Below are 27005 nucleotides of genomic sequence, written 5' to 3' on the forward strand. Positions count from 1 at the left end.
AAATGTCTATAATACACCAGAAAACACGTTTAGATTCAAAAGAAAACCCTTTCTGATTCTGTTTATTTGTGCCACACTGAAAAAAAAGCAGTTAAACTACTGAAATAGCACAAAAACAGCAGCCATGATGGACCTGACATAATAAGGTGTACTGGATGTTTCAATCTATACATTAAATTAATGATGAGTGTGTTTAAACTAAACAACTGAACAGTGCAGTTAAAAATTGACACCTGGTCCAATGTTTGACAAATGAAATCATGGAAAATGTAACAAAAAGCCCAACATGCTTAACTGTCAGGACAAGTGCATTATAACCTAGTTGTGTAAGAGCAAGGACAAATGTTCAGTAAATATTTTGGAGCTTTTTATGTTTGCTAAAAATATTGTACTAAAATATAATTTTAATATAACTTAAGCTATTTGTGGTTGACCGATATCAGCCGGGCGGCACGGCGACTCGGTGGGTAGCACTGTCGCCTCACAGCAAGGTGGTCCTGGGTTCGATCCCCAGGTGGGGTTATACGGGTCCTTCCTGTGTGGAGTTTGCATGTTCTCCCCGTGTCTGTGTGGGTTTCCTCCTGTGAAATAAAGTGATGATAACGGCATTGAAGAGATAATAATGGCGGTAGATTAATGCATCTTCCATGGTTTGGGTATTTGGGGCCTCCTTTAGTTTTTTTTTTTTTTTCTTTTTTTCAATTACTAACTAGTCTATAAACACAGTCACTTACTGACGTCTTACTAACGTCAATTTTACCATAAACAAGGAGACAAAGTGTAGCACTGAAGTTTATGTGCCTTTAATTCAGCTCTGTTTGTGATTGTGTGTGGTCCTCACAGAATAGACGGTAAATACAGAAACATAATAAGAGACTTAAACTCATTAAAGGTTTTAATTAATCTTTTAAGTCTTATCATGTTTGAAAATGTGAAAGCTTGTAATATAACCTAACAATACACATTACATCTCAGCTTTCAAATACACAAAGAAGGCTTTTCATGGTGGGTTAAAAATTCATCTAAATAAACTTTGCAGTTAATAATGCTTTAGGCTACAATCATGGGAGTACTTTGATGGGAAGGTGGTGAAGCATGTCCTCCCAGAGACTGTATTATTTGACAGCCATAAATCCTAAGCAAAGGTTATTACTTAATTAAATGGGGAATTTGAATGTGAGATTGCAAGAATGCTTAGCAGAATTCTAGTAAATACTAAATGGAGTCATTTTTGGGAGCTTGGAGATGACTTTTCACCTTTCTCCTTTTTACCAAGCAAGGTCCATTTTTTTTTTTAAATTAGAATTTTACATGTCATGTTTGACACACTTTGGTTACATTCATGACAGGACAGGTATTTACTGGTTACACAAGATTCATAAGTTTAATGTCAAACACAGTCACAGACAATTGTGTATCTCCAATTCATCTCACTTGCATGTTTTTGAACTGTGGGAGGAAACCAGAGCTCCTGGAGGAAACCCACACAGACACAGGGAGAACATGCAAACTCCACACAGAAAGCATCCATACTGCTCCACCTAGGAATCCAACCCAGGAAGCAAGGTCCATGAAGACAGGGTTTGACAGGTTTGGTGTGGTAAAACTAGTGGCCTTCACCTAGACCTAAACCCTATAAAACACCTTTGGGATGAATTGGAATATTGACTTTTGATTACTTTAGTTGTTGGCTTAATAAACAGCTTCACATAAAAATAATTCACATTAACTAAGGTCATTTTTTTTGCATTTCCCCCCCAATTGTCCTCCCAATCTAGTCGTATCCAATTACCCGTTTGCATTTCACTCACTGTACTGCTGCTGGCCTCCAATACTGACCAAGTAGGGCTGTAACTAACACACACCTCCTCCAACACATGTACGATAGCTGATCGCTTCTTTACACCTGCACAGGAAGGATTCTGGGACAAGCCAATTACTGTCTGTATAGCCTATATTGTCTGTGTAGCTTTACTCCCAATTGAAATTAAGCATCAGCTGTTAAATGAATTTAATTGACCTTTTAACTGACCGTAATGATCAAACAACGAATTCTACAAAATGTCCCAACTTATCTGGAAATAAGGTTTGTACAAGCCTGGACAGGTACTGATGTGATCAACATGAAGCTAAATCTGACTCAACATAACAAAAATTCTACATGCTTAAAAAGTCCAAGAGTTACAATCACTCAGAAGAAATGCAGCATCTGTTTTATATTATGTATTACTTTCACTTTGAGTGCTGTTCAAATAAAATAAGATTACATTTCTAAAAAGGGCTAAATTATATGGTGTACAGATTATTATTATTATTGCCTATTTGCAGCTATGCACGATATACACTGATCAGCCATAACATTAAAACCACCTCCTTGTTTCTACACTCACTGTCCATTTTATCAGCTCCACTTACCATATAGAAGCACTTTGTAGTTCTACAATTACTGACTGTAGTCCATCTGTTTCTCTGCATGCTTTGTTAGCCCCCTTTCATTCTGTTCTTCAATGGTCAGGACCCCCACAGAACCACTACAGAGCAGGTATTATTTGGGTGGTGGATCATTCTCAGCACTGCAGTGACACTGGCATGGTGGTGGTGGTGTGTTAGTGTGTGTTGTGCTGGTATGAGTGGATCAGACCCAGCAATGCTGCTGGAGGTTTTAAATACCGTGTCCACTCACTTCACACTCTATTAGACACTCCTACCTAGTTGGTCCGTCTTGTAGATGTAAAGTCAGAGACGATCGCTCATCTATTGCTGCTGTTTGAGTTGGTCATCTTCTAGACCCACGGGGCGCTGTTGGCTGGATATTTTTGGTTGGTGGACTATTCTCAGTCCAGCAGTGACAGTGAGGTGTTTAAAAACTCCATCAGCATTGCTGTGTCTGATCCACTCATACCAGCACAACACACACTAACACACCACCACCATGTCAGTGTCAGTGCAGTGCTGAGAATGATCCACCACCTAAATAATACCTGCTCTGTGGTGGTCCTGTGGGGGTCCTGACCATTGAAGAACAGAATGAAAGGGGGCTAACAAAGCATGCAGAGAAACAGATGGACTACAGTCAGTAATTGTAGAACTACAAAGTGCTTCTATATGGTAAGTGAATCTGATAAAATGGACAGTGAGTGTAGAGGTGGTTTTAATGTTATGGCTGATCAGTGAATGTTAAAGGGGACAATATGACCCACACGCAGCAGATAACATGTGGATGGTGGATTATTCTAGTAGTGATATGGTTGTATGTGGTGTGTTAAGCTTGTAGGTAGCCTTTTATCAGAGTTGATTTGGTCGTGACAGCAGGACCACTACTGTAAGCTATGGTAAACGACCTTTGGTTGGCAGCCTGTGTTTAACTCGGCTGAAATCCCAATACACTGCTGCTCCTGAGAAATCAACAGCACAAACTGCATGTCACTATGGTAAAAATTTAGATAATACAAGTAACATGCAGGTATGTATTTTTGGGGAATTTAAATTTACTAATGAATCCCATGGCAAAGTATAAATGCATATAACAAACTATGCCTTACACTACAGTTAGCTAATGTGTATGCATTACCTCCCTCATAGATCTTATCTCTACTGTTCAACAGAAATTCAGTACAGGGGTGTCACAGCAGACTAGGCACAAACCGCATGGGTGCCAGTGTGTGGGTGTAAGGTGTTCCTGACTGTTGTTGTTCGTGACTAGTCATTCTGTCAGATACAGGGTCATACTCTGGGTAGCCTCCAGTGATCACAGGCTTAGTGGACACTAGGAAAACAATGATGACATGCTTTTTCTTCTCTAGCTCATTCATTATGTATTCCCAGAGACATGTGACCCGCTCCCCCGCTGTAACAAAAGATTTGTGCACTGGGGTCATTTTTCCGGGAGCAGCTCGCTCCTGACCACATTTTCTAATATAGCACTATTGAATTGTTGAACTATCTAATTCCAGATCGAAGTAAACTTTTGTGCTCTGTTTAAATCATGAATGAAAAGGTCAAGCCTGTGTATTTATTTATTTATTTATTTATTTATTTTTAAAATTTTATATTTATTCCCCTTTTTAGCGCATCCAATTGTTCAATTAGCATCGTGCTTCCTCTCTGTCTATGCCGAACCCTGCCCTGACGGAGGTGATTGAAGCTAACCCGTATCCCCTCCGAAACACGAGCAGCAGCCAGATGCATCTTTGCCACCCACACATTGACGAGTTTGGCGCCACCTAGCGTTGCATGCGGAGAGACACACCCTAAGGGCACCCTCTCCCATCTCTGTGTAAGCGCCTCCAATCAGCCGGCAGAGAACGCAATCGCATTCTGACAGAGAGAGACCCACATCCGGTTCTTTGTCCCACCCCCCGCATGAGCAACCGGCCAATCGTTGCTCATATAGCCACTCAGCTTCGAACCGGTAAAGCAAGGCTGGATTCGATACGACGCTTCTCAGAATCCAGCCCTGGTTGCAGCGCGTTTCTTTTTACCGCTGTGCCACCTGAGCGGCAAGCCTGTGTATTATTAACATGTTTGGACATTTCACATCACATAAGCAAGGTGTGCAAACCACAAGTATAATGATTCATCTTTGTTTCTTGGACGTGCAAGCATCCTTTAACAAAGCACAACAAATGTAGCCATATAGCCATATGTCACACCCCATTGAAATATTGTTTAGGTGTTTCATCCACACCCATTGCGAACAGGTGTATGAATTATACCATATGCTTTAAACTTTGTGACAGCATTTTGAGGAAGCCCCTTTCTTGTTCCAGCATCATCGTGCACACAAGGAAAGCTTTATATAAACATTGTGTGACATGATATGTCACAAGGTATGGCCTTGCCCAGTCTCTTGATTTTAAACATAAATTGGTACATTAATAACGTTGATTAAATCATTAGTAGCTCTGTAAACTTTGCCAAACACTGTTCCCCATTTATCATTTGAAAAAGACCCCCCCTGACCAGATGATGCTTGTTAAAGTTGGTTTACAGTTAGATACTAGAGTTGTTTTCATCGTCATGCAGTGTGTGTTAAACAACTAAAAAACAGGATCAGCGGCTGCTCAGGTGGCACAGCAGTAAAAACACGCTGGAACCAGAGCTGGGATCCCGAATACATCGTATCCAATCTCAGCTCTGGCTGCCGGCTAGGCTGAGCGGCCACATGAACAACGATTGGCCTGTTGTTCAGATATGGGTGGGATTAGGTCGGATGGGCTCAGTCTCATAACTAATGCAATTACGACCTCTGCTGGCTGATTGATGGCACCTGCACAGAGATGAGAAAAGAGTGCTATCAGGGTGTGTCTCTCCGTACACAGTGCTGAGCTGCACTGCACTCGTCAAAGTGTAGGTGATAAGATGCATACGGCATGCTGCCCACGTGTCGGAGGGGGCGTGGGTTAGCTTCGCTCAATCAGAGCAGGGATCGGCATCGGTTGGACGCTCTAAAAAGGAGAAAAAGGGGAAAAATGCATAATAATAATAATAATAAAAAAGGATCAGCGGACACTTATTGATCACAGGATGTTGTTTGCTTTCATAATTTTGGTTGAAGCACTATTCTCCTTCCAGCATTGACACTGGGGTGTTTATAAAACAGCTGATCAACAGTCTGTGGTCACTGTTGCTGATTTTTCTCTTCATGCTGCACCATACATTTTCAATAGAAGACCGATCTGGACTGCAGACAGGCCAGTCAAGTGCTCACATTCTGTTTCTACAAAGCCACGCTGTTGTAGCGCATACAACATGGGGACTGGCATTATCTTGCTGAAATAATCATGGACTTCATGGGAAAAGACAAAAATGACAAATCTTCACATGCACTATATACACTGATCAGCCATAACATTAAAACCACCTCCTTGTTTCTACACTCACTGTTTATTGTATCAGCTCCACTTTCCATATAGAAGCACTTTGTAGTTCTACAATTACTGACTGTAGTCCATCTGTTTCTCTGCATGCTTTGTAAGCCCGCTTTCATGCTGTTCTTCAATGGTCAGGACCACCACAGAGCAGGTGTTATTCAGGTGGTGGATCATTCTCAGCACTGCAGTGACAATGACATGGTGGTGGTGTGTTAGTGTGTGTTGTGCTGGTATAAGTGGATCCAGCGCTGCTGAAGTTTTTAAATATCGTGTCCACTCATTGTCCACTCTATTAGACACTCCTACCTAGTTCCATCTATTGCTGCTGTTTGAGTTGGTCATCTTCTAGACCTTCATCAGTGGTCACAGGACGCTGCCCACGGGGCGCTGTTGGCTGGATATATTTTTGGTTGGTGGACTATTCTCAGTCCAGCAGGGACAGTGAGGTATTTAAAAACTCCAGCAGAACTGCTGTGTCTGATCCACTCATACCAGCACAACACACACTAACACACCACCACCACGTCATTGTCACCGCAGTGCTGAGAGTGATTCCCCACCCAAATAATACCTGCTCTGTGGTGGTCCTGGGAGAGTCCTGACCACTGAACAGCATTGAAATGGGGCTAACAAAGCATGCAGAGAAACAGATGGACTACAGTCAGTAATTGTAGAACTACAAAGTGCTTCTATATGGTAAGTGGAGCTGATAAAATGGACAGCGAGTGTAGAAACAAGGAGGTGGTTTTTATGTTATGGTTGATCGGTGTGTATATATACATTATTCAACCCCCAGCCTCAGTTTTTAATGAAACATCCTTTTTGCATCAATAACCTCTAATAAGTGATTTTGGTAAGTGCTAACAAGCTTCTGACACCTCTGTCATAGAATCTTTACCTAGTCTTTCCACTCATTGAGGTTTGATGGCTTTTGTGCTGCAACTGCTTTTAATTAAATACCATCAAAAATCTTGTGTGGGATTTAAATCTGAATACTGTGAAGGCCACTCCAGGATATTCATGGACTGATTCCTTAACCAAGCTTTGTTTGGTCTAGAAGTGTGCCTGGGATCAGTGTCATGCTGGAAAGTCCAATTATCACCCAGGTTTAATTTCACCACAGAAGGCATATTCCTTCTCAAAATGCTTTGGCATTACTGTAAATCTATGACGTGTCACACAGTCAAGACGGCAAGTTACTGCAGTAGAAAAACATCCCTACATCACGATTCTTCTGGTCGTAAACCTTGTCCTTCTTGCACCAGACGAACTGCTGACCCATACGGCTGAACAGTTCCAGTTTTGATTCATCACTCTATAGAACTGTGTACCAGAACTCTGCAGGCCTATCCAAATTTCCTGTGTCACATCCCTTTCTGTGCTTCTTGGCCAAGCATGGCGTGCATCATGGAGTCCAACCATGAGGTCCTCAGTTGTTAATAAATGTTTGCCAGTTGGTGATAAACAGTTGCCATTGAGACACTTGTCCTAGCCCTTATCAGGTCAGCCTGTACGTCTTTTGCAGACACAGATTGCTCAGCATCTAGATGTTTTGGACTCCAACTTCTGGATGGAATATTTACAATGGTGTCTTTAGAAATGTTCAAGGTCTTGCAAACCATCTTATACCTGTTACCCTTTTGGTGCAATGACATGTACTCCTCTTAGCTTTTGTATTGAGTTCCCAACGTATTCATTATTGTGTAACCTAGTTTTAGGTCATATCCTACATTTAAACCAGCAGTGAAGGGACCAAATGTCATTCATTTTCAGTTAAAACTGCAGATTTCCAGCAATAAAAGGCAAAGCGAACATTAGCTACACAAAGTGGGTGAAATTGGTGATTCAAAAAGCTCAGTAAAGTTGAATGTTATGCAAATTAGGAGGGAAGCATAGTGGCAATTACCAATAGTTACATTGAGCAGTGCGGTACACGCATTATTTCTGCCAATGTAAAACGTTACGCTCCGTTTTTGGTGTGTAGATAATAATTCTACCTAGAGATGCAAGAAAAACACATTGTCACACAGGGATGGTCTATGCAGGGATGAACTGTATAGACGAGCGATTTGCCATGGCAACCAAACGCCCAGCGGCGATGATGATGCTTTCGGTGTAAACACAGGGCGATGAGCGACCAGGGATTCGGATGACGAGTGGAAAAATCGCTGCCGGTCGGAACGTAGGGATACAACCTAGCAGTAGGTTTTTAAATCAGCAATATTATAATAGGGATTTAATAATTGTGCCACAACAGTCAAAATATTGTATCAGAAAAGTTTACTGTACTAATTTGGGTTGAATATTTCTGAATGCAACTGTATGTAATTTGATCTGTTTACAATTGTAGTCTTACACTGACAAACTTCTGCGACCCTGGCTCAGATGTTTTCTTCCTTTTACACAGAATTATTAGAGTTAGCTCCTTAGTCCTTAGATCACATGATGCACTAGCCCTGACTTGATCTTGTCAGTAATTACTCAGGCAAGTCCTCACTGAAACAATGGAAAACCTGTAAGTCTAGCCTAGGCTTTAGTTCATGCAGGCTTGATAGATACTATAGTTAACTAATAAAGAGGAGACGTGTGAATTAGCTCACATGAGAACATTTGATACATCCCAGGGGGCAAGGACGTTTTGTTAGGTTTCAATCTAGGTATGATAAAATGCATGAAAAAGCATATGGTCCTCACAGCTGCCTGCCCACTCACTACATTCCCATGAACTGACGTTAGCTAAGATAATTCCTTGCTGGACTCTTACTTTTATAGAAATTCCAGGAAGTTTAGAGGACAGAAAATTGTGAATTTTTGTTTGTTTGGGTTTATTGCCATATCTGCAACATACTGGCTATAGTTATGGTATAGACAGATATTGAAACTGGACATCATTACTTGTTCAGGTCATTTGTTTAATATCAAGTCTGTCTACAAGGTTCAGAATTTTAATTTGAGGAATCTTTTTGAACAAGTCTTTCATGTTCTCAACCCTATAAAAGTCGTCTCTGATGGCTGAAATTCTAGGACGTTCTAACAAAATATGTTTAATTGTAAGGGTTGTGTGAATTGTGAAATTGTAAAGCTTGGATTAATGACAGTAGGTCAACATGATCAACTGTATACCCATGCTGATAGATCTTTAAAGTAGTCCTGAGTGCTTGGCAATGCAATCTGGTAGTGCTATCTTTCAAATAAGCTGTGTTCTCTTTTTGCAGGGCATTGTTCACATATGATGGAGCCACAAACAACCTGAAGCTGTTTAATTCTGGAAGTAAGTCTGCTTTCTTTGAATGTATAAACTTTATTAGGTATAATTAGAAGCCTGCTGTTCTTTGTACATTCAGTACATGGCCAAAATCATGTTGGCACCTGACCATAAGCTATACCATGGTCATTAATATTGAGTCCTGCCCCTTTTGCATCTAAACATCCACAAAATTGGAAACATATCATTTATACCCATCAGCCATATAATTAAAACCTCATAATATCGTGTAGGTACCCCTCGTGCCTTTAAAGCAGCTTTTAGCGAATGGGTGTGGCTAAAACAGCTGAATTCAATAATGAGAAGTGTTAACATACTTTCAGCCATATAGTGCATTTTACCTTGATTTTTGCTGTCACACCAAAATGTTATTAATATTAATTAATGTCGGCCTACATACATTAATCATAGTCAGTACAAATTTATGAATGGAAATGTTTCCAGCTATGCATCATCAATGTTACATGACCTTGTGTTTCAAAATATAGCAGGACTCAATTCACAATGCAATGCAAGTTGCAGCTGGAGCAGCTGTTTGTCATCTTCTACACTCAGAATATATTTCAGCTGTATCACGGCAGAGAAGTTTACTTAAATTCTCACTGAGCCAGAGCTAGTTCAGTAGTAAAAACTAATTCATGGCACTTTTGGCCAAAACACTTTTAAGTGAAAGTGGAAATAGCTTTAGGATTGATCTGTGGATATGGAGTCTATTACCCTGTTGAGTACTGATTATTAAAACTTAAATTAAAAAAAATCATTACCATGGTAATAGATTGGAAGAGAAGGTTTGGCGTGAGTGAAAGAAGCATTCAGTTCTGGCTTTACTGTCAGATTAATAAAATAAGCATAAAAAATAGCAGTTCATAAGAACAAGGTCAAGCAGCAGATATTGGGGACAACAAAGCTAGCAGTTGGGCGAAAATGACTCCACTGATCGGCCAACTCATTCAAATGTCACTCAAAAACTGTACAGTGACAAAGTGACTTACAATAGAACGCCAATTGGCAGCTGAAGTGCACTGAGGACAGTTCGAAACAGGCTCCTTGGGGCAGGGCTGAAGTCATGCCAAGCTAGAAAAAACCCTTTATTAATGTGGAAAAAACAGAATAGCCAGGTTGAGGTTTGCAAGAGACCATATGGATTGGACAGTATAAGACGGGAGTAAAGCAGCCGCTCAGGTGGCGCAGCGGTAAAGTACGCTAGCGCACCAGAGTTGGGGTGTCGAATATGTCGTATCGAATCTCAGCTCTGCCTTTCCGACTGGGCTGGGCGGCAGCATGAACAACGATTGGCTGTTGTTCAGGGTTAGAGGGTAAGAAAGTCGGATCATAGGTCCTCATAACTGGTGCGACTGCGTCCCCTGCTGGCTGACTGATGGCGCCTGCACAGGGCTGAGGAATAATGCTGATGGGGGTGTGGCCCTCCGTACACAGTGCCCGTCAAGTGTACGAACTCGACTCGTGCAGGTGAAAAATGCAGTCTGTACTGACTGTACGTGCCAAAGGGGGCACGTACATGCAGAACAGCATGAAAGGATGCTAAAAAGCTATGTAGAGAAATAGATGGACTACAGTCAGTAACTGTAGAACTACAAAGTGCTTCTATATGGTAAGTGGAGCTGATAAAAGGGACAGTGAGTGTAGAAACAAGGAGGTGGTTTTAATGTTATGACTGATCGGTGTATGTGACTAACATGGTAATCTAATGCAATAAAAAAAAGTCTTGTTAAGCGGAGATTTGTTTTGTGCTAAAGATCTTAAATATTGTCTTTCTCTCGGTCATTCTGTAGCCGGAGGCTTGGTGGAATTGGTCGAGAAGTTCCACATTGCCAAACCCATGTATGGGCTTTGCAGTCATGGACTGACCGAAGCGGGAGAGCCACGGATAGTCATGATCTGCTGGGTAAGCTCTCATTGCAATTCAGAAGTGGGATTTCACATGATCTGCATCTTTAAAACATGCTTTAGTTCCATCAGTCAGAAATCTAGCAATAAAAATATCAAGTCTGCTGTTGGATTTAAAGCTTTACATTGTCTCCTGCTGTGTAACAACATTAAAGACCTTCTTTAAATGTAGGCTGAGGTCACTGTTTACTTTAAGTGGATGTGAAAACTTGATGCTCTGATCTCATTGGCTATTTAATGGGGTGTGAGCATTAACTATTTTCTAATTGGCTAATCCAGAAGGTCTTTAAAACTGTATTTGAGGACGCACGTATGTGAGACTCCTGTTGATGAGAAACGTCAATGCCTTCTCCCCACAAAAGGGCTTTGACCCACCAAACAGCTTGCGTCTGAAAAAGCTCCAATACGAACTGAGCAAGGCATGCTGGGAACCTTCCCAGTGTTGGTTGCCAAGACTACAAGGCTGGAATGTTGTGTTTGAGGTCAGAGGTGGCATGTGTAGCCAGTCAGGCGGTTCAGAGAAGAAGGGGGAGTGGCTTTAGTTACCAGTTAACAGTGCAATTAGAAACTTGGTGGGTACCAGATGATATTTTCCAACCGTGACCACAGAAACAAATACAGATGCAGTGTATGTTCCATTAGACTCAACAGGCTTTCATCAGTCTGTCCTTAATTCCTTCATTTATTTTGTGCTGTGCCATCACAGGGTGATGGAATGAATTATTCGTTTTTATTTATTTGTTGCACAAGGCTTTGTTCCCACTAGACCTTTAAAACAAATTTCTTTGTGTAGGTCTTGAGCTGTGTTTTTATATTACCAGATCATGTTTCTCTGAAATCATCAAGTAAGTAATGTATCGTTGCCAGAGAAAAGGATCTATAAAGCTTGACCCTCAATCATATACAGTATAATTTTGGGTTGGTCAAAGTCTCTACTTAATATATATTGGTAGTAGAGGTGCTCTGTCCTAAAAAAAACACACATAAATCTAAGTATAAATCTACTTCTATCAAAAAAGATTATTACATTTCATTTAAAGGTGCATGATTCATTTCATTTAGAGCTGGGAATTATACATAAGTTAAATGTGCAATAAGGAAGAGGGTGAAAAAAACCTAAAGGTAACAGCAAAAGACCAACAGAGCCCCCCAGGAACTTAGGGAGTTGTAGGGCTGTTGTAGCCTAGCGGTTAAGGTACTGGACTAGTACTCAAAGGGTCGCTGGTTCAAGCCCCACCACTTCCAGGTTGCCACTGCTGGGCCCTTAAGCAAGTCCCTTAACCCTCTATTGCTTAGACAATATACTGTCACAGTACTGTAAGTCGCTTTGGATAAAAAGTGTCTGCTAAATGCTGAAACTGTAAATGTTAGTCACTGTTTTCTTGTTAACGGAAAGTGTTAAAGGAAAGACACCAGACAAAAAATAAGGTAGAACAATCCTACGGCTAAAAAGCCACAAACAAAATGTGGATAAATGACAATAAAAGAGTTGGTCAAAATAACAAAAATATAGTAACAAATGAAAGACGCTAAAACATCCACAGCTAAAATAGAGAAAGTATATTTAAAAAAGGGACAGGCTACCCTGGCCGTTTGCGACAAAGATAGTGGAACCCCCTTAAAACAAGCTGAGGACCCCAATGCCCGAGCATGGATTTACAGGTAATCTTGTAGTCACCTCTTTTATTTGCATTTATCCCCTTTTTGAAGCAAAAGCAATGTTATTGGAGCTAATGAAGGTTTGAGTTTACATGCACACTGGATGAAATGTTCCTCTATTTGGTTGCATTCACCTGTCTCTCAATTCTCATCAGTTCCCCTGTCCCTGTTTTAAGAAGCATTCCTATAGCATGATTCTGCCACCACCACGTTTCATAGTAGAGCATTTTAGCCAGGTAATGTGCATTATTATTTTTTTACTGGTTTAACTGCTTGCTGTTTTGCCCAAGGAGTTAATTATCTTTTCTTTTCTGATCAGAATTAAACTCCAAGCGAACTGTCAAATGCATTTTACTTAACAGTGGCTTCCATCTCACTATCGTCATAAAAGGCTGATTTTCATTGTTAGCAGTTATGTGTAGATTGATATTAGAGAATAAAGATTAGAGAATCCCCAAAGAAACGAACAAAAGGTGTGCTGACCCTAGCAAACCCATGTGGACATGGGGAGAACATGCAAACTCCAAACAGAAAGGACCTTAACCGCTCCACCTGAGAATCAAACTCAGGATCTTCTTACAGGAACTAAATTAATACTGAGTGTGTTTTTATTACTTTATTACAGTGCTGAAATAAAGCACGACTTCTTGTAACTTCTCTCTACAGGTAGGAGAGGATGTGGACGAGTATCGGCAGACAGAATGTGCGAGCCATGTACCTGCGGTCAAAAGCTTCTTTAAGGTAATTTAACTGTTATTATGAATGTTTTTTTCTCATTGTAAAACAGTGGTCTACAGTTTGCTTCAAGTGTACTTGGGTGCGGTGTGTATTATTTATGACTTGCTCCCAAAGCCAGGCATATTACACCATAAATAATAAAAAGACACAACAGATGGGGAAGTTACTCATTCTTAAGCGATGCTAAGTAGGTGAAGTCAGCAACTAAATAATAGTTAAGGAAAGAAGTGGGGAAAGAAGTGTGGTGGCTAAAGGTTTTCGCTTCCTTTCTGCCACTGTTAAATCCAATCCCAACAATTTAGATGAAAGCAGATTGAGGTATGTGGAGCAAAAAAAGGATGAACTGCAACTCTTTATAAACAAGCAAAGAGCTTTTATTACAGGGCTTTACTGGAACCCTTAATTACTGGCAAGCTAAAATTAGGCTATATTAATTCAAGAAAAACATGAATTATATATGAATGTTAGGCACCTGTTTTCTTCATTTTAATATGTGATTACACAGATGTCATTAAAATTGTGTAATTAAGCTGCAATTTCTGAATAAAATTTTAGCTTTAAGACAAATTTGCAGTGTTGCTTCAAAGGATACCAAGCGCAGACTCAAGTACATACACCGATCAGCCATAACATTAAAACCACGTCCATTTTATCAGCTCCACTTACTATATAGAAGCACTTTGTAGTTCTACAGTTACTGACTGTAGTCCATCTGTTTCTCTGCATGCTTTATTAGCCCCCTTTCATGCTGTTCTTCAATAGTCAGGACCCCCACAGGACCACTACAGGTATTATTTGGGTGGTGGATCATTCTCAGCACTGCAGTGACACTGACATGGTGGTGGTGTGTGTGTTGTGCTGTGCTGGTATGAGTAGAAAAGACCCAGCAATGCTGATGGAGTTTTTAAACACCTCATTGTCACTGCTGGACTGAGAATAGTCCACCAACCAAAAATATATCCAGCCAACCGTGCCTTGTGGGCAGCGTCCTGTGACCACTGATGAAGGTCTAGAGGATGGTCTAGAGTGGACAGTGAGTGGACACGGCATTTTAAAACTCCATCAGCATTGCTTTGTCTTATCCACTCATACCAGCACAACACACACTAACACACCACCACCATGTCAGTGTCACTGCAGTGCTGAGAATGATCCACCACCTAAATAACACCTACTTTGTAGTGGTCCTGTGGGGGTCCTGACCATTGAAGAACAGCATGAAAGGGGACTAACAAAGCATGCAGAGTAACAGATGGACTACAGTCAGTAATTGTAGAACTACAAAGTGCTTCTATATGGTAAGTGGAGCTGATAAAATGGACAGTGAGTGTAGAAACAAGGAGGTGGTTTTAATGTTATGGTTGATCGGTGTATATTTAGGGTATAAATAAATTTAGTAGGTGTTTTTAACTGTTCATCGTAGCACCGCCTTGACCAAAGTAGCTTTTCTATATAAATTTAAATAAGTTGCATTTTCCAATAAAAAGCAATTAAATACATTTATGTAAGCAATTATTTTGTTTAAGTTTACTGATGTCTTCAGTATTTAAAGTTTAAATTTTATAAACAAAACAGCATTTTGTTTCAACACAAGTAATTTGTTTTAAGCATAAATATTTAATCTTGGTATCACGCTCTCGGGAGGTGCAGTAAAAAAGCTCATCTCTATTAACCTGTTTTTTAAAAGGTGATAGGAAAGCTAAGTACAGAAATATATGTGACTTCATAATTGTTAAAATTTGCTTAAAAACCTTGTTTTCCACAGTTTAATATTACTGTCATACAGTAATTCAATTTAAATGTAAGCTTTTCTATTGATCTAGGGACTAGGGAATTAGGGTATATCACTTCTTTCGGCATTTTAAAGTACTATTCAGGGCTGCATAAAAAGAAGATTTACTTTTAATACCTGTGACAGACAAATTAAAATCCTTGTCCTAAAATAGGTAAATTAATTGTCCACCGCTGATGAAAGAAATAGATCAGATCATAGTCAGCGTATTTTGAATGAATCAGGTCAAACCAGAGCCAGGGAACAATAATTTTCCTCCCCTGTATGTTTTATACTTCCTACATCTACATTCTTTTGGAATGTCCCACCGTGAGCTCTCTGTTCCCATCTTCCTTCTCTCTAACTGAATAATTACAGTCCTGATGCTGCACATGTAAATACAAAAGCCAGATGCGATGTGAGTGAGCTGAAATGCATGCACTTACACACAGCTTATATAAGCTCAGCTCTTGTTTGAAGAGACTGATGTGGATGGAAACATGCATTGTTTTGTGTTTAGAAAGGGTGCTGAACAATGGTGCCACCAGCATTGCGATGAGAGAGGGAGGGGAGGAGGAGGTACAAAATAATACTCAAGTCATTGTGCAGTGAATCTGAGCTTGTGCTGGAATGAAACGGCTATTCATATTGCTGAGAGTCTTGTGATCTTCATAATGATTGATGAGTCTCTGTCAATTGCTTTTTTAATTCAAGTAAGCTTGTTTGTCCAAACATGTTGGATTTCGTTGTGTTTTAGCAGGTGTGTATATATTGGAGGGGAGCTAAGCATGAATTCTTAAAAAAATGAATCATACTGACTATACAATGCACAATTATGCTTCAGCAGAAACATTTCCTGACTAGTAGCTTATATTAGCATTTAAATGCAGATTTATTGCACTTATTTAGCTTGTAAAAACACAACAACTGATTTTAGATTAAATGCTAAATTAGAATCACACAACCCTTATATGTGTGCATATACACTGATCAGCCACAACATTAAATTCATCATTCCACTTACCATATAGAAGCACTTCGAAGTTCTACAATTACTGAATGTAGTCCATCTGTTTCTCTACATACTGTTTTAGCCTGCTTTCACTCTGTTCTTTAATGGTCAGGACACCTACAGGACCACTACAGAACAGGTATTATTTAGGTGGTGGATCATTCTCAGCACTGCAGTGACACTGACATGGTGGTGGTGTGTTAGTGTGTGTTGTGCTGGTATGAGTGGATCAGACACAGCAGCGCTGCTGGAGTTTTTAAATACTGTATCCACTCACTGTCCACTCTATTAGACACTCCTACCTAGTTGGTCCACCTTGTAGATGTAAAGTCAGAGACGATCGCTCATCTATTGCTGGTGTTTGAGTTGGTCATCTTCTAGACCTTCATCAGTGGTCACAGGACGCTGCCCACGGTGCGCTGCTGGCTAGATATATTTTTGGTTGGTGGACTATTCTCAGTCCAGCAGGGACAGTGAGGTGTTTAAAAACTCCAGCAGCGCTGCTGTGTCTGATCCACTCATACCAGCACAACACACACTAACACACCACCACCATGTCAGTGTCACTGCAGTGCTGAGAATGATCCACCACCCAAATAATACCTGCTCTGTGGTGGTCCTGACCATTGAAGAACAGCATGAAAGGGGGCTAACAAAGCATGCAGAGAAACAGATGGACTACAGTCAGTAATTGTAGAAGTGCTTCTATATGGTAAGGGTGTAAACGTGAGAGTGCGTATGAGCCATACAATGAGTAAAACATTATGACCATAAATCATAACAGTTGCATATTTAATGGTCAGGGATATATTACATGGATGTGGGCAGGTAAGGGTCAAATCAGTATGACAAAACAACTAGGTCTAAGTATTTCTAAAACTGCAAGGTTGTTGTGGTGCTCACTGGCCATTTAGTAAAGGATTTTTCCACCTGAAAATCTTTTTAATTATTTAGTTTATTAGGATTTTAATGTCATGTTTTACACACTTTGGTTACATTTATGACAAGACAGGTACTGGTAACACAAGGTTCATGAACAATTTTGTATCTCCAATTTACCTCACTCGCATGTCTTTGGATTGTGGCAAGGAAACCCACACAGACAAGGGGAGAACACGCAAACTCAGAAAGATCCTGAACCCATGACCTTCTTGCTGTTAGGCGATAGTTACCCACCAAGTCACTGTGCCACCATCTATCTGATAATAGGGGAAATGTGCATTGTGTTTCACTGAAAGATTTAAAGTGCTTTATATAAATGCTGTTTAAAGAAGCTGAACCTGTTCAAGTAAAAAGTGGGTCACTCATTCTGGAAGTGTTTTAATTACAATGACGATGGTCTTCGGCTGCCTTGTCATACTTTAAATTAGCATTTCTATAAAAAGAGTTTGGATTATCATATTTTGTCTTTTATACTTAATCCCAAGCAGAACACAACAGTAACGATTTAAGATGACAAAATCGGGTTGGGATAAGGCCAAGAAAACCTTTTTTATTTAAATTTAGACGCACCCACTAACTCTAACTTGACTAGATTGTTGTTATTTCTGTGAGGGCTGTAGGAGTTGTAGCCTAGTGGTTAAGGTACTGGACTAGTAATCAAAAGGTTGCCACCGTTGGGCCCTTGAGCAAGACCCTTAACCCTTAATTGCTTATACTGTATATTGTCACATGCTAAAAATGTAAATGTAAGGGAATTGCTCACCAATAACTGCAACCAAGGATTCCATGATTCCGTTCGTAGTAGGTATTGAAACAACTGAAACCTTAAATATGTCTTATACTTGGCTTTTTTTATTTAAATGGTTGGATTTTGTATTTAAAAACATACCTTGAGCCAGAATCAGTTATACTGACTAATTTTCCTGTGGCACTTAGTATAATCTACATGGCTCCATAAACCTCTCAGCTATTTCTTTTCACTAGCTCAGCAACTCATTCAGATAGTACAGTACATTGCCACAAAAGAAAAAAAACAAAAAAAACAATAAGAGTTCTTTCTATTGTTAGTCTGGCTTTCCTCCCTGCAACTGGTTTCCTTCCTTTGTCTGCATTTGTAGAAGCCCTGTTCAATAACTGGTGACAGGCACAGCTGAAGTGGTCTCTTCCTTCTTATTTCTGCCCTATTTTCGCCAATGCCATCATCCACAACATCTTTACATAAGGTGAAGTAGAAGAAGGTGGATGAAATTGTGGAAGGGAGGGAAAAAGCAAGACAAAATCGGTTAAACACGTCTGCATCTGCAGGTGTTGAGTAGATTTTTTTTCATTTCACAGTTATTCAGTTACACAAGCTTTGTGATGTGTCCAGAACGTTTACACTGCCTGTGGTCTCTTCTGGCTTCATTGACCAGACAAAGTTTGCTTAACATTTCCATAATCATAAAAAGAAGTTTTATGGGTTTACTGCATGTGTACAAGGTCATTCAGATTCTCACTGCCTTATAAAGGCATTACCCGGTCAGCTTCAGAGGTATGTGAGGAATTTTGTGTGTTCTACTTTCACACTTTAGCTCGTCTGACATGCAGTGAAATGTCTGCCTTGGGACACTTTATGGCCCTCCTGTTAGTTAAGTTCTGGTGTTTGAGTACGTTTTGGGGTTGAGGCACATGTATTCTTATTTCTGTAGAAATTCTAGACTCTACATCAATGGTCTTTTTATTGTTTAAGAGCTTGTCTGGTTCATACTCCTGGGCTTTATTATGGAAATATATTTTAAAATATGAGAGCTGGACGTCTCCAAACACACATCAACCCTATGACCCTTCTTCATGAAACTACACACGTTGTATAGTTGATTTAGTTTTTGAAAGTTGTGCAGTGTGCTTTGCCCTCTCCTTTACCTGTTTCACCCTTTCGAGGTTAAAGACTGCAAGTCGAGACTGCAGTGCCAACAATGCTGCTCCTACTAGATGGGATGGGTACCTGGTGTGTTTGCACCAAAATGTCCAGAACTTACAACGGGCTTTATTACAGACTGGACTGAACAATGAAGAACTATCTTTTGCTAGTTACAACTTTCAGTTCAGTTTAATTTAATTTTGTGTTTGTATGATGTGTAAATCCTATTTATTTAAAGTATCCTCCAGGCCACCCAAATAGGACGGGTCCCTGCTGAGTCTGGTTCCTCTCAAGGTTTCTACCTGTAATTTTAAAGGAGTTCATCCTTGCCAATGTCCATTGTAAAAAGTGCTATATAAATAAATTTGACTTGACTTTAGGGTGGGTCACCATGAGCCTCTGCGTAAAGCAGTGCGGTAAAACATCATAGTGCCAATATGAGACGAATATGCATTTATGTGGAATAACAAATTCCCCCTGAAAGTGTCCACATGTATCTGTGTTTAGCTGGATTTTCCTCCTGTTTCACTTTTAAACTTGTGTTATAGATCGGGGTGATGAGAAATTGTGAGAAACAGCTTTTCCAAGAATCTAAAACTTATTATTTAAAAAGCTTAACCTGGTTCAATGTATTAAATGAACGACTTATTCCTGTTAGGGGTCGCTGGTGGATCGTGATCCGCATTATTGATTTGGCAGTTTTTACGCCGGATGCCCTTCTTGACACGACCCTCCCTATTTATCCGGGCTTGGGACCGGCACTACAATGCACTGGTTTATGCATCCTAGTGGCTAGGTACCTATAGGTCAATTCAGTGTCTCCAATTAGCCTGGCTGCATGTTTTTGGACTGTGGGAGGAAACCGGAGCACCCGGAGGAAACCCATGCAGACACGGTGAGAACATGCAAACTCTGCACAGAAAGGACCCAGACAGCCCCACCTGGGGATCGAACACAGGACCTTGCTGTGAGGCAACAATGCTACCCACTTAGCCACCGTGCCGCCCATGAAATGAACGACTTATGACCAGTAATAATTAAGAGAAGTTTAGTGTTCCTAACTTCTCTCCACTAATGAAATTCCTCACTCGTCGGTTTAGTACAGTAAGTCACATTACACATTGTTCGTACGACCAGAGTCGCTTTTACCACGTCATATCAAACAGTTTGTCTCATTGGAGGTGCTATGAAAAGGACAGCGGCAAACTGGGTCAAAGTTTAATCAGGTGAACTTAGAGCGCTGTGGGAAGCGCAAAATTTGTGAGCCCAATGCGGCAAAAGTGCACGCAGCCACCTTAGCAACCTTCTAGCAGTGAAAGAGCTCTTTACTATAGGACAGGGTTTATCAAACCCTGGGTCACGACCCTTAGATGGGTTGCGAACTGAAAAAAATGGGTCGCCGAGAAAAATAATAATTAAATAAACTTGTACGTTAACACCCCCTTGTGAAGGCTTTATGTTACATCATGTATAGAGAGAGTAAGATGCATTGTGTTGCCTAGGTCACGTAAAAAATCATGGACAAAATGTGGGTCGCTTAAAAAGTGTGAAAAACCCTGTTATAGAGGGTCTGCGTAGCATTAGTTCCAAATCTTCAACTGAAGGCATTTATCTTTCTCGACCCTGCTATCAGTTTTCACTTTAGGCGGCGCCTTTATTATAAGGCAGGGTTTCAGGGTGAGATCATTGATGGCTGGATGGTTTGGAATGGTAAGTGGAATTGATAGAAGATTACAGTGCTTGCCTTGCTTCATTTTTATTGCACTTGGCAGAGCTGGAAAAATTCTGCTTAAGCCAGGAGAGTTGCAGTAGATGCCAGGGACTCATGCAAACACAGGCATGGTAGAAACTAAATATATAGTCTTAAAGCTGTACACAAAGACTTATTGTTGTCTTTTAAGTCTCTTGAAATGCAATAAACCGCTAGACATTTACAGAGGTTTTGAAGTTTTGAATAAGTGTACATATTTGGTATCAGAATTCGGCATGAAATATATTTTCCATGTCTGGTCTGCTTGGCATATTTTCCATCATTTACTGGGTCTGTTTTTGTGATCAGCCTTTTTAAAACTGTGTGAAAGGCATAACAGCTAGAATGAAGGCACTACATTTAGATAAAACTGTAGCACTGATGTTGGGTATTAAGTTTGCCTGGGATTCTGTTACTGATTTTACTCTGTAGAACTGAATGACTTATTTAAAACCAACAGCTACAGTTAAGAACCTTGGTGGAACACTTTAGTCATTAATCATTCTGGTTATTCATTTAAGTAAAACTTCTTAAACTGTACATTAACATTTCAGAAACAAAAATAAACATGTGCTGTGTACCACATTCTTTGGTAATCTCTTAATTGGACTGTTGTTACCCATTTCTGGCTGGCTGTTTAGCTCTGGTGTGTCAATCCAGTCCAAAAGACCCATAATACTGCAGAGTTGGTATTCTATCTCAACACATCTGATTTAGAAACACTGCTCCCCCTTAAGACATAGCCAATCATGTATGATTGTGTAGATGCCCAGCAGGCCCATAGCACTTGAATTCATGCACTGCTATAGCACTCCAGCCTAGTATGCCACAGAATATACAGTTCATTATTTGTAGCAATTACAGATTATGATTATTATTTAAAATTCATAATTCCCCCCTTCCAGTATAGTCGTGTCCATATTCCGTATTCTACCTTGTTCCTTTGCTGCACCACCCCTTGCCCTGACTGAGGAGACCTGCAGGCTAGTGTGTGCCCTTTCCTAAATATGTGCAGTACCTTGGTGCTTCTTTTCACCCACCAGAGGCAGAGTATCACAGAGAGCCATGAGGGGCTTAAGTTGCGGTAGTAATAAGGAACTCATTCAACCTCCCTCATACTTGATATCTTGAGATCTTTAATTAAAATCTAAAAGTGCCTACAATTTATATTAGAGTGCTAAATAAAGATTATTATTATTATTTTAACATTCAGAAATATTTTGCATACTTTTTCATGGACGACTGAACTAGAATTAGATATGTGATAGAACTTTCCTCTCATATGGGTTAAAAGTTGAGATGGAAGAAACAAAACTCCTTTGCTTCAGCCACAAAATATCATTTACATGGTTATTAAGATGCATCTCAACTGCCTCAAGCTACTTCTCTCATTTTTCTTAACATAGGACTACAGTTTTGGATGAGTGGCTAATGGTGCTGGGCCTGCAGATGCAGCTGATTTGGGTTTGTTAGTATCCTTAAAACTGACCTGAAATGCTGTAACCTGATCTGAGGGCAGCTTGTTTGAATATAAATTTGACTTGATCCATGTTCGACTCAGGAGAAAGTTGTGAGAGGGGTGTTGCCAAGCCTAGTCTTAACTCTGTTGAGTCAGGGCCTTGAGGACATTGCCGCATGGGCAGAACGGCATCATCTAGACAAGTAATAACAGAGTCATATACCCTCCACCTAGTGTAGAGATGAAAGAATAAAGAAAGAGGACGAAAAGGAACACAGTCTCATCTTATGTTTTTAAGTATTACACTTAATAAAACAGACTAATGTATCAGTCCTAACTTGTCTGTATTCTCATCTGCACTTTCACTGTGGAAAGGATAAGTGGTGTTTAGACATTAGCAACGAGGTGGGTGTGGAAAGAGCAGCATGTGCTTGCAAGCACAACACAGTGCAATCATTTTTTCTAAAGCTGGGGTAATGCAGACCTTGAGCAACAGCCAGCACAGACATTTCATAAGACTGAGGCACACCCTCAGTTCTACCATTCTTCTTCAGGCCCCCTTTTCGTTCCCCCTGCCTCTCTAGTGAAATCATTACATCTGCATGGTTCAACACACTGTTTACATGCAAACTAATAATCTGATTATGATCATGCTCTGGTAGTAATCTGATTATTAAAACGCTCATGTAAACAGCATATTTTGATTATCATAATCTGACCAAGGCCTTATTTGGATTCTACATAATCAGAATATATTACCAGAATATCTGCACAGTAACCAGGTAATTTAACCCATTTATACAGAGTACTAAGATTACTGTACGTTTTCTGCAAGTATGCATGTGTAAATAAACTGGTACGAAGTTCTTAGTAGGGTACTAGATAGGCTATACAAAAAGTTAATACAATACATAGTAGGGCTGGGCGATATGGATCAAAAATTATATCTCGATATTTTTTTCTGAATGGCGATATACGATATATATCTCGATATTTTTGTATTCCATAAGGTAATAACAAAAAGACACTTCTGAGACAAAGCTACATGTTCCAATTTTTTACAGGCACTTTTATTAATATTCATGCTGGGGAAACTTCACACAAGAATTATTTTTGCTTAAAAAAAAAAAAAAGAGCTATTCTAAGAAAAAAAAAAAGTTGTTTTCTAAGGCATCTCCTGTTGTCTAATGTGAATTACAAATATATTGTCCGGCCCTTTAAGAATGTTAAGTGTACTATAGGGCGCAGGGAGCGAGTGTGTAGGGAAGATGTCGGAATGACGGTTTCCGGCTGAGCTTGTGTGACATTAAAAGTAAAACCCCGTTAAAGTAAACCCCTCGTTAAGCCCCCACCCCCCCATGTTTGGACTTTATACATTATTTTATGTATATGTCACCACAACATTAACATTTACATTAATATTTTCTTTTACCGTATAGAACTCAGTTCTGTAATACAGGCAGAACTAATCGTTCATGTTACTGTGTAACTATTACAATATATAATGCATTTTAATCAGCGTTCTTCTTCATGCACTTTATTATTATTTAACAGCTTTATTTGCTGTTTAATTGCTGTTTGCTCCTTGTTTACTGCAGAGTTAGTTCATGCAATTTAATAATGTTTGGTTGTTTATTGGCCGACAACAAGAAATACTATAATAGAAGATAAATAAATAAATGACGTGTCGGACGTCGGGCGATCGTCCAGTATAAACTAACACGACCACGTACAACATCCAGTACAGAAATCCCCATAATGTTTGTTTTTACAGATAGAGCAAATATATGCACATCACATATACAAACACAAGAGTCAGAACAACAGGAGACGCACCGTTACGTTATTATTACTTTCTCAACACTTAATGTGAAGTAAATACGTGCATGTCAGCACGTGCATGCGCTTGTGTTGGTTTTTGAAACGAATAACGACTCGTTTTCTTGTTTTTTAACTTTGGGATTTGAAGTGAAAACGAATGAAGGTACACGGAGCTGGAACCTTTTATCTGGACTTGTTTTCGGCATTCTCTACAGAATACATTATTCTGCTGCTCATCTGACACTTTGAATTCGAACCATCTCCAAATAATTACAAAATTAGTAATTATTTTTCTTTTTAGTAAACAGCTCCTCTTCCATAGCTTCTGTCACGTTTTTATCCGTCTCCATGCTATCGCTGCCTGCAGGAATTACTGGTGAAGCGGTGGGGAGGGGCGAGTTGTGTTCAGTGAGGGAGAGGGGCGGGGCAGTGAGGGAGAGGGGAGGGGCGAGTTGTGTTCAGTGAGGGAGAGGGGCGGGGCGAGTTGTGTTCAGTGAGGGAGAGGGGCGGGGCAGTGAGGGAGAGGGGAGGGGCGAGTTGTGTTCAGTGAGGGAGAGGGGCGGGGCGAGTTGTGTTCAGTGAGGGAGAGGGGCGGGGCAGGTGAACATGTGCAGAGACAAACTGGGAGAAGAGAAAGACGAACTGTCTGATCTAACTGGAACGCAACATCTATATCGATATATGCGATATTGTCTTATCTTATATCGCGTATGAAAATATATCGATATTTTTAAAATATCGATATATCGCCCAGCCCTAATACATAGTGTACTGCACTAGGATTTAAGATGCTGCCTCAGTTAAATGCTTTACACAGAGCAGAAATATGCACTAATATTTAAACAGACATTTGAAACCAGACTCGTTAACCAATACTTCCAAACAATCCTTGTTTCCATACTTACTGTCCATTTTATCAGCTCTGCTTATCATATAAAAGCACTTTGCAGTTCTACAATTACTGACTGTAGTCCATATGTTTCTCTGCATGCTTTGTTAGCCTGCTTTCACCCTGTTCTTCAATGGTCAGGACTCTCCCAGGACCACTACAGAGCAGGTATTATTTGGGTGCTGGATCATTCTCAGCACTGCACTGACACTGACATGGTGGTGGTGAGTTGTGCTGGTATGAGTGGCAATGCTGGAGTTTTTTAACACCTCACCGTCACTGCTGGACTGAGAATAGTCCACCAACCAAAAAAATATCCAGCCAACATCACCCTGTGGGCAGCATCTTGTGACCATTGATGAAGGTCTAGAAGATGACCAACTCAAACAGCAGCAATAGATGAGCGATCGTCTCTGACTTTACATCTACAAGGTGGACCAACTAGGTTTGAGTGTCTAATAGAGTGGACACATGGATTGTATTTAAAAATTCCAGCAGCGCTGCTGTCTCCGATCCACTCATACCAGCACAACACACACTAACACCATGTCAGTGTCACTGCAGTGCTGAGAATCATCCACCACCTAAATAATACCTACTCTGTGGGGGTCCTGACCATTGAAGAACAGGGTGAAAGGGGCGAACAAAGCATGCAGAGAAACAGATGGACTACAGTCAGTAATTGTAGAACTACAAAGTGCTTCTATATGGTAAGTGGAGCTGATAAAATGGACAGTGAGTGTAGAAACAAGGAGAAGGTTTTAATGTTATGGTTGATCGGTGTATAAACCGTTATTCAATCATTTTGTCTCTTGAAATACATATCTTAAGGTATTAGTGCAACATGGAAAATGTAACTAAGCCCATCTTTGGACTATTTGTTAAAATCCTGACTACAGACAAATGTCATAGAATTAACAACAGTATAATGGTTTATTATTATAATTTAACAATACTATACATTAGTCCATCTGAAAAGCCAAAGTCAAAATGTATTTATTTTTTATATGTAAATTCATAAGACAGTTTTTCTATGTACAGTATATTTATGGAACAACACATACATATTTTACTTGTAATTAACTCTTCATACTTGAAATCTGCTGCTGATCAGCTCTGCATTAGTTGATTTAATATGCCTAAATACACCCACATTTTGAGTAAAGTAAATAATTCATCCTACTATAGATTCAATGCCTGACAATGCCTAATTGAATATATTTTTGATTAACACAGCAATGCTAAAGCTATTTTAGTGGTAAATGAATAAATCGGTTTAGGATAGTGTTGTTCAAAATTTTTTGTTGTTATTTTAGTCATTTAGAATTCAATGTAGATGAGATTGTATGTGCTTCTGTTATATGTGCTGTGTAATCTAAAAAAACGAGTATGTGTGGATACTTTGGAGTAACATATCAACAGAAAGCTCTAAATCCAATCATGGGGGATTAAACTGGAATGACGAGGGGTGCAAACTAATGCAAATTATGTTCCATGGTTAAACCTCAACTGCTAAGCGTACTAGTGCAGTGCTTCAGCCAGATACATCATTGTAAATGTATAATGATTTAAGAAGGCTGTTTTAAAAAATTTGCTAAATCTTTTAGCCAAATTTAATTCTTTCTAAGTTTATGCTTCCTTGCAAACATGCTTCCAAAACCTTCAAACAGACATAGTGACACTTGATAGCGAAAAAAACAGAAGCGTCCAGCACTGCACTTCCACATGCTAACAAGTGTGAGTGAAGTTCAAGTGTTGTTCACGACCAGTTGAGAATTTAAATTGTACATTAACATATTCACCCTCCTTTCCATTTTAAGTACTGTTGAAGTGTAAATGTGTGTTGTGTGATAGGAAAAACATGTTCTATTGCTGTGTCCTCACTGAACAAGAACTGCATGGTGCCATACATTATCTACTTTAAAGCTCGTCAACACACACATACACACCTTCATTTAATGCTATTTAACCTTTAATCAAATAAATCTGTTCCACCAGCTCATAGTGCTGGTTTGTCA

General features: G+C 39.8%; 2 protein-coding genes across 2 annotated transcripts in view; one reads left to right on the top strand and one right to left on the bottom strand.

Moving 5' to 3' along the window:
- Positions 1-27005, top strand: part of si:dkey-40c11.2 (drebrin-like protein) — a 91655-nt gene that overhangs the window by 48607 nt on the left and 16043 nt on the right. The window contains exons 2-4 of the mRNA XM_063017483.1: positions 9089-9144; positions 10932-11044; positions 13372-13446. Coding sequence (XP_062873553.1) covers positions 9089-9144; positions 10932-11044; positions 13372-13446 — 244 coding nt within the window. The remainder of the gene's footprint in view (positions 1-9088; positions 9145-10931; positions 11045-13371; positions 13447-27005) is intronic.
- The window catches only part of smn1 (survival of motor neuron 1, telomeric), a 206146-nt gene that overhangs the window by 6420 nt on the left and 172721 nt on the right, over positions 1-27005 (bottom strand). The window lies entirely within an intron of this gene.

The sequence above is a fragment of the Trichomycterus rosablanca genome, chromosome 21 (assembly GCF_030014385.1).
Source record: "Trichomycterus rosablanca isolate fTriRos1 chromosome 21, fTriRos1.hap1, whole genome shotgun sequence".
NCBI classification, from domain to species: Eukaryota; Metazoa; Chordata; class Actinopteri; order Siluriformes; family Trichomycteridae; genus Trichomycterus; species Trichomycterus rosablanca.